The sequence below is a fragment of the Physcomitrium patens genome, chromosome 16, assembly GCF_059467195.1.
Source record: "Physcomitrium patens ecotype Gransden chromosome 16, ASM5946719v1, whole genome shotgun sequence".
Taxonomy (NCBI): Eukaryota; Viridiplantae; Streptophyta; class Bryopsida; order Funariales; family Funariaceae; genus Physcomitrium; species Physcomitrium patens.
The window spans coordinates 9,633,089-9,646,748 of NC_143425.1; the positions used below are offsets into that span (position 1 = coordinate 9,633,089).

At 37.0% G+C, this 13,660-nt stretch overlaps 2 protein-coding genes across 3 annotated transcripts; both read right to left on the reverse strand.

The window, feature by feature from the left end:
- Positions 1–4,050: 4,050 nt before the first annotated feature.
- LOC112293642 (uncharacterized) lies at positions 4,051–7,432 on the reverse strand. 2 transcript variants are annotated; one of them, XM_073539573.2, is made up of 11 exons: positions 7,174–7,432; positions 6,823–6,977; positions 6,538–6,600; positions 6,100–6,234; positions 5,843–5,945; positions 5,561–5,631; positions 5,235–5,339; positions 4,984–5,017; positions 4,720–4,820; positions 4,557–4,616; positions 4,051–4,426 (listed from the first exon to the last, which is right to left on the reverse strand). In XM_073539573.2, the coding sequence occupies exons 2-11, from the start codon at positions 6,967–6,969 to the stop codon at positions 4,124–4,126; spliced, it is 1,122 nt and encodes a 373-aa protein (XP_073395674.1). In that variant the 5' UTR covers positions 6,970–6,977; positions 7,174–7,432; the 3' UTR covers positions 4,051–4,123. The 2 variants fall into 2 exon arrangements, with proteins under 2 accessions (XP_073395674.1, XP_024399081.1); XM_024543313.3 differs by lacking the exon at positions 7,174–7,432 and having other exon boundaries at positions 6,823–7,010.
- A 258-nt stretch (positions 7,433–7,690) lies between these two features.
- Positions 7,691–10,109, reverse strand: LOC112293641 (flavonoid 3',5'-hydroxylase CYP75B138). Its single transcript, XM_024543312.3, has 4 exons — positions 9,983–10,109; positions 9,425–9,728; positions 8,729–9,297; positions 7,691–8,597 (listed from the first exon to the last, which is right to left on the reverse strand). Exons 1-4 carry the CDS (start codon positions 10,007–10,009, stop codon positions 7,971–7,973), a joined length of 1,527 nt encoding a protein of 508 aa, XP_024399080.1. The 5' UTR covers positions 10,010–10,109; the 3' UTR covers positions 7,691–7,970.
- Positions 10,110–13,660: the final 3,551 nt, after the last annotated feature.

Genomic DNA, 13,660 nt, shown 5'->3' on the forward strand with positions numbered 1-13,660 from the left:
CAAAATCGTGGAATACTCGATAGGCCTTAAAAAAAGTCAATAAGCAAAATAATCCATTTGTGTAAGGTTGTTGCCTCTCCTATCTTCTTGTCCAATTCTTCTCTTTCTTCAATAATATACATCACTATTTTTTGTGCCCTTAGGTTAAGATGTCATCCAAGGGTTCTATGTAGAAAAGAGAGAACATAGTGAAGGGGCAAATAAGCAAGATGAGCTTCATGAATCCTTTCTAATAGTCCATTACTATGTAGGCAAATAATAATATCACGAAATGCATTATGCTCCAATCCATCTCTAGGCAATATTATAGCAATTTCTTCAAAAGAGGTAGAAAGATTATATCAGCATTTATTGCTCTCATTCATAAAGTGCAAAGAAACAATAAGATCTACTTCCACTACTCCTTCATTCTCAGCCTGAGATAGTATTTTAAGTGCCTGTCTATATCATCCTATAAACATACTATTCTCCTTCAAAACTTCTCCAATTTTCCACATAGTTTGGCTCAATAATCCACAATTACGACTCCTTTTTCTAACTTGTCCAAATGATGCATCATAGATATAGAGTTGTGCATAACTTGGATTGATTCCTTCTTCTCGTGACAATACTCTTGCTGAATGGTGCAACTCTCTATTTATTCTAAAATTGTATGGAATATTTCTTTGAAGCACAAATTGATCAACGTTTGCACCTAAGGACATAAATGCATATGCAACATTATATTGATGGATGTTTTCTCGAAACTCCTTTGTTCATACATCTTGGTTCTCAAATAAGCATTTCAAAAGTAAAGGTGGAGAAAGTAGAGATGGTAGAGAAACTTTTCCTTGACAACAATCTTGTCCAAATAATGGCAACTCCCTTGGCGACTAGACTAAATGTTCATTAAACCAATGCAATATGTTACAATGAACACACAAAACATTCATCTTCCCTAAATTATGTATGGCTTCAGCACTTATAACTATTTCACCTTCTCTTTATATTCTCACATGTTCCCTATCTTGTCGTTGAGTAATTGCTCTTTGATTCATTGTTAAAAGTGGACCATTCATAATGGCATGGGTTCTACCAAATAATTGGAGTAAGCTTGTAAGTATCAAAATTGTACCTCTATAAAATTCCAATAAAACCTTATTACTCAAGTATTTTAGTAAAATTTCATAGTACGTATAAAATGAATATGAACACACACAACTTAATTAGTCAAATTATGATGCCACAATGCTTTAACAAAAATATTCTACATTTATACATTCCTACAAATTACAATTATACATATTTTTATAACAACTTTTTATAACAAAAAACTTAATTTTTTCAAAATATTACATTTTACAAATCAAAATGAATAAAAAAATGAATAAATATTTAATTATATATTAAAATATATATTATTATTTATTTTTTAAAAAAATATTTTTTATTATTTTTTTAAAAAAATATTTTTTATTATTTTTTTAAAAAAATATTTTTTATTATTTTTTATTTATTTATATGCAAAAATAGTTAAATGTATATATATATATATATATATATGTATTTATACATATGAAGTTGAATATAATTTTTTTTTTTTTTATTTAAGAGCAAGAAATAAAATTCCTACAATTTAATTTTTGTACATCAATTCTTGTTGTAGTTGATAATACTCCTATAATTCCAATAAAACTTTATTGCTTAAGAATTTTGTTTACAACGAAGATATAATATGAAATGTAATATACTAAATGTAATATAAAAACTATGAAAATTGTAAAAACTATAAATATAACTATAAAGATAAAAACTATAAAAAATTAACTATTTTTGAAAAATTCTTTAAAATAAAAATTAAATAAAATAATAGTAATAAATAATGATAAATAACCAATAAAATTTTAATAATAAAATAATAATAATAATAAATGAAATTTTTATCTTAAAAATAAATATTATAAATATTATAAATTATAAAAATATTATCTTAAATTATAAAATATTAAAAGTCCAGTTTTATGCACACAGCTTCAGTCCAATCCACATTTCACCAGTCCAACAACAAATCCAAACATAAAAAAAAAAAAAAAAAAAAAAAAAAAAACATAATAAAACAAAGAACAAACAAACAGACAAACTCAAAAAGCGAAACAGAAACACAAAAACAAAGCACTATATTATAAAAACAAAAAATTCAATGCAACATTAGTATCGAAAGAGTTACGAAACAAAATTTTCATTCCACATTCATGCAACATCTAGAACAAAATCCTACAGACAATCCAGTTTCACACACACACATACAACCCAACAATATTTTTTTTTGAAAATAAAAAAAATTAAAAATCCAGTTTTATGCACACAACTTCAGTCCAACCCACATTTCACCAGTCCAACTACAAATTCAAACATCAAATCAAAAAAAGGAAAAAAACAAAACAAAACAAAGAACAAACAAACAAACAGACAAACTCAAAAAGCTAAACAGAAACACAAATTTTTCAATATTTCAGCAATACACACCGCAATATATCACGGCAATATCATAAAATCATAAAATATCATAAAATTAGAACTCCAGTCTCCTCGAAGAAACTTCCACCACACAATTGGAGTAAATGAATACATCCGTAACAACAGCAATTTATAAGTACAAAAGTTGCTTCGAGCAGCAAGATCGTAAGTCCATGCTGCTGCTTCTTCCTTAATGGGACAACAAAGAAAATTCCCAAAAGCAGGATCCACAATGAACCCGTGTTGTTAATCCACGATGAAATTCTTCTGAAATTCTGATTGCAAAGCACAATGATAATAATTCGTAATTCATAAATTTGACAAAATACCAATGTTTGAAATACACAGAACACATTGCTCTTACTCGAAACTCAAAACTTAAACACATGCTGAGTCGTCCCCGATGTATTTGCCTTTCCAGTGTCTATAGTAAGAAAAGCATAAATGTGAGGAGGAGAAAATCAATGTGAAACACCATGAAAAACACCCTGTAAAACTCCCCGATCAACTGTAAAACGGGTTGTGAAAACAGTTTTGATGAAAACAAAGGCACATCCATGTGGAGAAGGAGAGCCACCACTTGTCTCCTTGAGCAATCTTAATATATAGACAGTATGTGTGTTTCAAAAGTATAACATGTGTAGCTAGAAAGTATGTTAAAATTGGAGATATTGATTAAAAGTGACTTGATTATTTGACATAAAATTGAAGTTTAATAATATTTGATTTGATAGTTAATAACACTGGCATGCTTGGTCATTGGAAGAAATTTTATTTGCTTTTGTAGGTCCAAAGATATTTCTTTCATGGCCCTATCTCCCCACTTTAATTTTGATGTCATATCTTTTTGCTTTCTACTTCTTCTTGCCACCTCATCTACATTACCTATTTTAATTGCCTCCCTTTTTTTGTTTCTTCTTTTTATCCAATCATAATTTTAAGTGCCTCCATGTTCTTGTTTCTTTATCTTGCCTCTTCTTTTGTTCTTAATGCCTCTCCTTTGACAATGCTTTTATTGTTCCAAATTTTTCCATATATTTGATTTTAATTAATTCTACTTTTTGATCATTTAATTTATTAAGTGTACCTTTGAAGCTGGAAAGCAAAAAACCTACATCTTTCCACCATAGTGTAAAGTGTGTTTACTTTCAAATTGTGTCAAAAATAATAGCATCTATTAATGGATTATATTCATACAATTCAAATTTAGACTTACAAATATTTTATGTTAAATTTTAGATTCATAGATTGTTGTAAATAACACTTGAATTTTCTACAATAAAAAGAAGTAGAAAGATAAAAATCAAGAGATGACATAACATTAGAATAATAAATATTGAACATTAGATTATTTAATGATATAATTTATTAGACCAAAAAATAAATAAATAAACAAATAAAATCTTCATTTGACTCTGCATTTGATAACAAGGGTTCAAATGAAATGTGAAGATTGTGTATTTTATTTTTAATATGGGCTCAAAATTTCTTGCATGGGTTTTGTAATGGTACAACAAGCTATTTTTTTCATTGCATTTCACCATCATGTTCGAATTGGGGAACCCATGGGGAATCAATTGAATTATCAAAACTTCAACAAATCATATCTTATTGTGTTTGCACTGACCTAAACAGATACATGAACAGTATTACTAACTAAAATCTGCTGGCCGCGTAAGCCATTGCAGAAGTCTTTCGCCCTCATAACTTTCTTTCCTGGTGGCTGCAGCTCTAGTATTTCTAGAGTCGTGTTGTCTCCACAGGGAACCACCAGGGCGTCACCGATCAGTTTCACGAGTCCATCTGAGTTTTCCACAGAACCACCTACCCTAGTGGTTATAATTTTGAGTTCTAACGTTTTAATCTGTCCATCTGAACTCCGTGTTTGAAACTTGCACTTCGCTCCAGGCCATTCTGCAAATGCACGCACCTGAATCACAACCATATCACAGCTGAGTTAGATATAAACCTATGTGATGACTTCCAAATTCTACATTACACCAGGACTGTACATGGTGTGGACGAATCATGCCAAATCGCAAATTGCTTAGAAAGCAAACCTTGTTGTGGCATGTAACTGCAGTTTCTTGAAATGACAGCCACGATTCTTCTACTGTAACCTGTAAAATACATCATGATATTGTCAAGTTGATCATTGTGATAATAGTACCAAAAAATAATTAAATGGCTACAGAACTTCGGATCCCATGGCAAGGCATTTACTTTGGCTGCATGAGTTGCAAGAGAATCATCCTGTGGTGTGGCGTTAAGCTTGGCAGATCCATCAAGAATAGCTGGTAACTCTCTTAAAAGCAGCTCCGTGCCTGTTATGAAACGGACCTTAGAAGTGTCATCCACAGAAACGACGAACTCTTCTCAATACAAGTCTCGTGGTTTGTGAGATACCCTTTAATATATCGATGGCGACTACACGATCCTAATAAATTCCAGAAGCCATAGGGTGGAAGAACGCTCACATAAACGTACCTCTTCCAAACAAATATGATAACAGCTCTGGTGCCTAGACAGACTCAGGCAAGTATAATCAGTAAAACTTTATATTCCAGAGAACTTATTACAGAATATCAAGGTTTCCCCCAGTAGAGATTTGAGTGTGACTTCAAGCCACACTCAATAACATCACCTATTTAGAATCACTATTCTAAACATGCTCTGCTCGAGTAGGGAATATATATTAGCTGCTGGAGTACAGGAATGAGAAATCAAGAATATTTTACCTTAATATTGGGGTCGACATTCACACGTTCTGATGCAATTATTGGACCGGCATCCATGGCACGAACTGTGTACGCAACAGTTACACCAGTTACGTCCACACCATCCTGGAATAACGCCCCTCACCATGTCAGACTTGTATGTACATAAAAAAGGGCATCCAACACCATGAAATATTGGCATTATAGTGTTGATCCACGTATTATTGTACAAAAAGCTAAAAGCTGTTTCATGAAACTTCTCCAATCAAGAAGAGAAAGGCAAAAGAAATAGCTGTATGCAAATTAAATGACTAGTAACATGAGATAGGAGGTTCGGAAAAACTCACATATAGAGCCCTTTGCACGGGCGCTGCTCCTCGGTACAAAGGAAGCAAACTAGGGTGAACATTCACTGTGCCTGTACGTAAATCGACGCCACATTAGGATAAAGTGACCATCATTAAAACGTACTGAAAAAAACTCCCAATTGGGAACAGCATGTTGCTCAATTAGAGAAAGGAGAAGAAGACGAGGAAGTGGCTCGGCTTTTTACGAGAATTTCATAAAGACAAGTGCAATACACATCAAACTCGGTAGCAGAATCTCTGTTGTGAACAAGAACAGCATACCGCATGTTGGGATGGCAAGGAATTTAGAGGGAAGGTAATTGCCATATGCTGCAGTCACGCAGAGATCTGGCCTAAGTGCTACCAAATCTTTCAAAAACCCTTCCTGCATGAATGAACAACTATGACTTGGTTTCAGTTCTAAAAGCAACTGTCTTGTTCATCCAAGTCAATTCACGGGGTAGCTTCTTATTTCCTCAAGGTTCCAAGGTTTGTGTAACAAAATGTAGCAGGCCCGAATTGAGAAAACAGTGTCTCACCTCTGAGGCTTTCTCAGGAGACCAAATAAGAGAAGCTGGAAACTCGCGTTCAAGAGCTCGAGCTGCAACAGGAGACGGAAGCTGCTTCCTTCCTCGGCCCCGGGCAGCCGGTGGCTGAGTCACAATGGCTGCAACCTACTGAAGATCCCTCTTAGCACATAATGCAACACATGATCTAACATGTTCGACAGGGTGGAACAAAATTGCTGGTGAACCAACCCTGCTTATTCCAAAAGATTGAAGAATGCAGGATGCTTCTCAAGGAAATTCCAATATCAATTACGAACCGGAGTTCGAACCAGTCCATAACCGAGCTCACTTTGATGAAAATCGACACAGAATTTCCATCAATGAAGCGAAAAAACATTTCTCAACTCCGAAATACTGCAATGCTCAATCATTCCAAAAGCCCATGGCAGGTTTTCCTATGAAATCAACCTCGAACAAAGAATCGTCAGCTCGTGAAGAATCCAGCAATGCGTCCAATACGCCCGCAGCCACCTGAAGCAAACACAAACAAAAGTCAATCCACCAGCGTTATTCGACCACTCCAGAAACTTCCAATGCAGAAAGAAACGCCCTCCTGACCAAATTCGGCGAGGAACCCGCAAAATTGAAGTCCTCGAATTCCCAATATTCAACACATTGCAATGACCCAATACTAACCCAAGAATAAAAACCCAAATCCACTGGAAATACACAGAAAGAGGAAAATCCACTCACACTGGGAGTGCCGAGGAAGACGACCTTCTGCTTGGAATCGCTATCAGAGCCTGAACTACATCTTACGACCAGACGTTCCCCCAAAGCTGGAGAAAAAGAACTGAAGCGAGGTAGACCATACGAGGATGCACAGAATTGGCGAAACATCACGGGAGCTTGAACCATTGCCATGGCGTTAGAATCACAACCTCGAGAATTCGGAGGCAACCATCCCGAAGACACACTATAGTGATGCAAAGAGATTAATGATCCTCATCCAAACAGTTCATCCACCGTTGTAGTGGGGGGGGGGGATTGAAGCCCTAATGGAGGCTGTCAGACGGGTTGAATCAGCGGGAAAATCGAGGATACCTGGTCGTGACTTTCTTCTCCTGTAGTCGCAAACGCTTCGGAAGACGCAAAACCATGGATACCCAATTACCAAGGCAGCTCCTCTGTACCTCCTGGGGCGGAGTTGTTTTTTTGCTAATCCACCTCACCGCGTTGGTGTATCTTCCTGCCCAACTCCACATTATTCGTCTTGAGGCGTCAAGGATGCCCTAATACTTGCTGTTAACTGCGCCAAGTGCTTCTACCCTAACATTTTTCTTTTCCTTCTCCTTTTCCCTGCTCGTCTGACTCCCTCAATGTATTTGTAGATGTCAATTTCAAGTTGTCACCCAATTCGTTTACTGGCCGTTACCGATCGTCTGCGTCGATTGAAAACTGGGTTTCTGCGTTGTACAGTGTCCGGTATCGGAACGGTGCCGCTTCTCCAGTTTGTTTCCAGTACTAACCGCAGATGCTCGCTGAGATTTTATTATTCTTTTCTCTACTGTGCAATATTTCTTCATAAATTTGTATTATGACTTCTTGTGAATGGAGTAGGTTGGCACCTGAAATCTCCTTTTATTGAATTTCATCAAATTAATGTCAACAGACGTTTGCGGAACCTGTGCCGGTCGTTACCTCATTGCACAGGCACCGAATATTGCAATGCTGCAGAATCCATGTGAGCTACAAAAAAAACTATAAAACTAAATCTGAAACACACTAGGAATGACATTTATACAGGTCCTGAAGCAAACATATCGAATAGTTTTGCCTACAGCTTCAGATATAACGTAAATTCTGAACTCTGGATGGACATCGTCAGAGGGTGCATCTTATTACAAGGAGTACACATGGGATGGCAGACGAGGTGTAGCGTGAGCTTTCAATGGCACAGCCTTGGAAAGTGATGCCGCCCCAAGCCCCTCCATTAATTCATGGTCCTTGGGTGCAATCCAAGTGAAAGCGTGTAATAGGGTTGCGACGGCGGTTTGCACCATGAGTGAAGCCACTGGCATTCCTGCACAGATTCGACGTCCGGAGCCGAAGGGCAAGAGCTCGAAGTTTTGGCCCTGGTAGTCGAGACCGACGTTGCTGCCTCCGGGAAGGAATCTGTCAGGGTTGAATGTATTGGGGTCGGGGTAGATGCTTTCAAGTCGTCCCAATCCATAGACGTTGACGAAGACGCTTGTTCCGGATTTGATGTCATATCCGAAAGCTTTGCAGCTCTTGATACATTGGTGGGCAAGAAAAGGGACCGGGGGGTGAAGGCGGAGAGACTCTTTAGCAATTGCTTTGATGTAAGGTAGGTTGGGAAGATCAGATTCCTTCACCATGCGATCCCGCCCAACTACAGCATCGAGCTCTGCTTGCGCTTTCTTCATTGTGTGGGGTGCGTTCACGAGCTCTGCCATGGCCCATTCGGAGGAGGCTATGTTCGTCTCCATTCCCGCGGCGAAGATTTCCTGGTTTGCACAAGCATTCGGATCATGCACGCGGTTAGATGTCAGGATTGTAACTTGAACTAGGGGTCTACGTATTCCTGCTGTAAGGACGTCACTCACAACGTGAGCAAGCGAATAAAACAGTGGCTTACCCAGATCATGGTTTTCACAACATTCAAATCAATTTCTTTTTGCTGGTCAGCTTCATCGAGTAGCGCATCTAGGTAGTCCTTCTCTCGTAACTCTTTGGGGGCGCGGCTAGACTTGCGTTCCTCAAGACGCTCTTGAATGATCTTCTCGACGAAAGAATCCATGCGGTTTCGGAATTGCTTGAATTTGCATCCGATTCCTGCCAAATCGAACCTCTTGACAGCGGGAATGAAGTCCCCAGGATTGAACGTGCCGATGATGCGGTCTAAATCTGCTGTAATTTTCATGAGGTCTTTCAGTTTCTCCGTGCTATCAGTGGTAGTGTCTTCAATGCTTGATGGCTGTAGCAACCTTCTGCTCATCACCAATTGTGAGAAAATGTTCCCGGCCAACACTTCTAAGTGAAACTTCACGTTCACCGTGGTGTCATGTGGAATTGTGCGCAACATATGGGCAAATTCGTTCGCTCGAAGCTGTTGCGTGGCTTCCATTTTCTTTGAAGTTGTGAACTGCTGCTGGAAAATCTTTCGAAGGAGTTTCGAATGGGATGTAACGTCTGAGAATGTAAGATCTGCAACTCGAGATGTATTTGAGATTATTTTAGAAACTCAAACCATGGTGTTGAAATTGCCTCCAACCTGATAAGAAACAGCACTCAACTAAAACAACCATGCCACATCAACAACGGCAAACCTTACCATGTGGCAAAAGAACTGAGGGAGCTTGCTGTTTCGGTCTCGAGCAGAAATTGGCGTCCTGCGTCTTCACAAATTCCAAAGCCGTTTCCGGGGATGTGGCGAAGATTATTAATCTTTGTCCAAACCACACCGACATCAGGGATCCATATTTCTCAGCGAGTTTCGCCAGACTTCGGTGGGGATAAGGGCCAATTAGATGCAAAGAGCCAATAATGGGCCATGCGAATGGACCAGGCGGTATGTTCTTTGGTGTGGTGATGAATCTCGCTAGCAGGAAGATGGCGACAACAGCAATGGCAGAACCCTGCACAGCTTCCACATGAGTTAAGTCTTCTCAACAGACTTCAGACCTCATGACTTTCGACACCATTTATATGCATTCTCATCGCCGATGGTAAGCGAAGAAACGTGAACTAGATTGGGGTCTCCTTCCAAACAACACCGGACAATGAGCCGATGTGCAGTCTCATGCACGTCCTCAATTCTTAGAACTCCAGAGAGAGACATTGCGATTGCGTAGGGAAAGTGATGATTACTCGGTTCAGTAAGGTCACATACATAGAGCACTTCTACTATGGAACCCATGTTGCAGCAGCAGCTGATCTCTGAACACCAGGAAACTTTCGAAGAGGTCGTGAAGTTGCCGAGTGGCTAGAGAAGCGAGAGTATGATTCTGTCACGGAGGAGGAAGTTGATTACTGTGGGGCTGCATCAGTGAGGTTTTATGGACTCGTGTCAACGGCAGGGACGTATCCTATGGACCTGACGGTCCAAGTAGCTAAGACCTGTGGACTGTCTTCCGCGAACTTATGTTTTTGTGCTGCTTTCAGTATCTTTTGCTCAACTGCTATTCTGGGGAGGGGGGGGGGGGGGGGGGGGGAGGTTAGATTCAGACTTGTCGAGTCATTGCCTTTATGAAAAGGATGTGATATTTTGAAAGATAGAAAGAAGTAAAACATGGTCCGTGGACCGAGCTTTTTAAGGACCTGAGCTTCGTCAGTTCCGGCACTAAAAACACTTAGACCTGAGACATGAAGGTTCATTGACACGCAGTAGATGGCATCTGCATGTTCAATGTGCTTTAGAAAAACAGCGGTAAGTTGAGAGTGTCACGCAACAGCCAACGGGATTTCACCTCCAGATTGTGATGAGATGGCGAGTAATGAAAAGTGGGACGCAATGGCGATCGAAACAGGATGCATGAAACTGGAATGTTGCTTTGGTCGCTGCTGTGCAGGTGAATGGGGTGCTGTAACTGCAGTTGAGACATTAACTACATGTTTGTTATGGCTCATGATGCTTTCGTGGACTAGTCCATATTAGAATGGGCAATCCTGAACCAGAAATAGTCTTGATAAGAAACCACCCTGCTAGTGTCTCAGAGGACAACAAATTGCAGGAGTGAGCTTGGCTTTTGATGCATAAACTTGGCGGTTTCCTGTGAGGGTCAAAGCTCTCAACTGATCAGTGTTGCAATTGTCGGTTGACGATTCCCTACAGACACCATGTCACATTGTTCTATTGTTTGCATAATCAGAGTGAATTTCTACCGAGTGTTAATTTGTGGGCTTTTCTACGCAGTACTGTATTTACTTTCATTTAATGTATAGAGGCGACATCTCTGCGAAGGAGAAGGTGCTGCTTTACCCTCCAGCGCATCAAGAAGACGACAAAAGCTCATGAGTGATCTCCATGTGTCTTTGCAGCTTTCTCAAGCCGAAAATGGGTCCACTCGCTCCAGCCACACCTATCACTGGATCGCAATATACCTGAAGCAAGAGTCTCTTCGATCATTATCCTCAGCTGTTGTTGGACTTATTGCAATTCCATATGTCTTTACACTACTTTTGTTTTAGAATCTCAACGTCGGCTGCGTTTGCTACTTTGCAATCGGTCAAACTTGGGGTCTCTGGTCTTAAACTGAAGCGGCTTTTTCAAAAACTCATGTATCTTGCGGTAAGAGCATGCACTCAAAAAATGGCACGAATGATCAAAATTGGGGGATTCAGAGCCCTAGATCATGTCATAGCTCAGATTTTCTTCAGGCCAATATGAACTCTCCAAGTGACTGGTTGTGAGCCTTCAGATTTTTATAGCAGTTGCTGAATCAAGATTAACAGAAACCCATCTTCTGATCTTGGTAACGCTTCACCAATTCAAGCTAATTGTGCTTTTATTCCTATCAATTAAGTCGAAGTCTCCTATTGATACTACTTCTCAAAGCAGGATCATCCGAAGAAACACCAATGACATGAAATTATTAAAGGTGAGCTGTTCGTTAGACATGCACTAGAAGCCTAAACTGTGACTGGAACTAGCGGACTCAGGATCATGACACTTGCAACGGGTGGGGTCAAAGTTTGCAAGTGCCGTTTCTCACTCCACTGCCACAAAAAAGTGGTTTCAAAATTCTATCTTCGTACTGAAGTTCATCTCCTTCTTCGGCCACAATTGGTGGTCCCTTTTTCTATTTTTTGGTACTGAACTTAGTTGGATCCTCAGTTTGACGAGTCACCATTAAATAAACTCCACCCAAGAATTTTGTAGTTTGAATAGAGCATGTGGTGTTGTGGCTATTAAATTTCAATCCACGTAGGAAAGAGTCGCGTGTTTCTGTGTGTGTGTGCAAGTAATGGTTGTGTTGACATACATGCAAGAGACTCCCAACAACAGGTCTCGTCCCTACTGTTACATTTTTAACAGCGATTTTGTGGTCTGTAATTTGGAATTGATGTTCCGAATCCTGCACTTTAACATGATTGCTACTCCTTGAAGAGAAATCCAAAAACCTGTTAGTAGTCAAACTCGCTCTGCTTTTGTCACTGGGTTTATCTTGTGATGTTACAATCATCAGGCTTGTGCCGTTATGGCCCGTCAACGGTCCGGATGGTAACAGGGCTGGTCAATATTGCAATTGGGTGTTGGGTAATGTCTGAGAGAGGTTCAGATTTTCATTTACTATAAGAAAATAAATAAAAACAAATAAAATAAAATAAAATAATACTTCAATAGTATGCTTCATTAGTATTCATGAATAGGGCAGAGGTTTTTCTTTTAGGAATGTTCTATGCTTGAGTATTTTTCATGCTCATTCATAAAAAATATATATATATCTATATACATATATATATATATATATATATATAGATATATAGATATAACAAAGAAAAGATTCTTAAGACATGGAAAGTATCAATACATGGAAAAGTAAAGGGGGTACATGTGTAATTTTTTAATGATGCAAAAAAATCTAACAATCCAACATCAACTAATTCTTAAGTTGCTGTATTTATTGGTTTTATTTTTTGCACTATTATATTTTTACATGTCATCATGATATTGCACTCGAATTTTGCATTTTTCCAAGTTGAACATTGTTAAGTGTCAAACTACAATAAAATTTAATTAAAAATTATATAAGGAAACAAAAGATAAAAGTATAATAATAAGAGTAAACGACTTATTCTAACACTTTAATAATTCAAACCAATACAATCCTACAATTTATATATTTTTTTGAAATAAGATGTTAAAATGCATCTATATTGATCTTTTGATAATTTATATGTCAAAGACACTAACACAAAAATACATTTAAAATAAAAAAGTTTTAATTTATTTAAGATATATTAATTTTTAATAATAATTAAAATAAACCTATTTGGTAGTTAAGATGATAGTTAAATTAACATAAATATTGTATTTGATGTCCTTAATTCATTATTTTTATATAATTTCTAAAACTCTGGTATAGAAATAAATAATAAATACTAATAAAGATAGAAAACTTTATTAACTGTAATCATCTTGTTCATGTTTTTAATATGTATACGTACATATATAGATATATAATTTATTTTTAAAAATTGCAAAATTACAATATATAATTGATAGTATCATTATAAATTTTTTTAATTACAATTATAATATTTAAAAAATTATATATTTCCATAAATTAATTTTTTTCAAATGATTAAATCTACATTAATTTAATCCGTGTCTTTAGTTACTTGTCAGTTTGAATTCTAAAACTTTCCAAAAATTACATTTATATTAGAATCAATAGAATTATTTAAATTTTTTTAAGAATAATAATTATTATAAAAAATAAAAATAAAAAAAATTAAATTTTTTAATGTAAAAACATTCTAAATATATATATTTTTAAAACTTTCACAATACATATTATATACATAATTAAACTTAATCATACTTATAAGTAATTCAATAATTTTA

Coding starts and splice junctions, on each gene's coding strand:
- LOC112293642 (XM_024543313.3), bottom strand. CDS start 6,993: ATGGCAATGGTTCAAGCTCCCGTGATGTTTCGCCAATTCTGTGCATCC. Junction 5,340..5,560: donor CCGTGCAAAGGGCTCTATAT/GTGAGTTTTTCC, acceptor GCGTTATTCCAG/GATGGTGTGGACGTAACTGG. Junction 4,617..4,719: donor TTGCAACTCATGCAGCCAAA/GTAAATGCCTTG, acceptor TGTATTTTACAG/GTTACAGTAGAAGAATCGTG.
- LOC112293641 (XM_024543312.3), bottom strand. CDS start 10,009: ATGGGTTCCATAGTAGAAGTGCTCTAT. Junction 9,729..9,982: donor CCATAGTAGAAGTGCTCTAT/GTATGTGACCTT, acceptor GAAGCTGTGCAG/GGTTCTGCCATTGCTGTTGT. Junction 9,298..9,424: donor CTCAGTTCTTTTGCCACATG/GTAAGGTTTGCC, acceptor CTCGAGTTGCAG/ATCTTACATTCTCAGACGTT.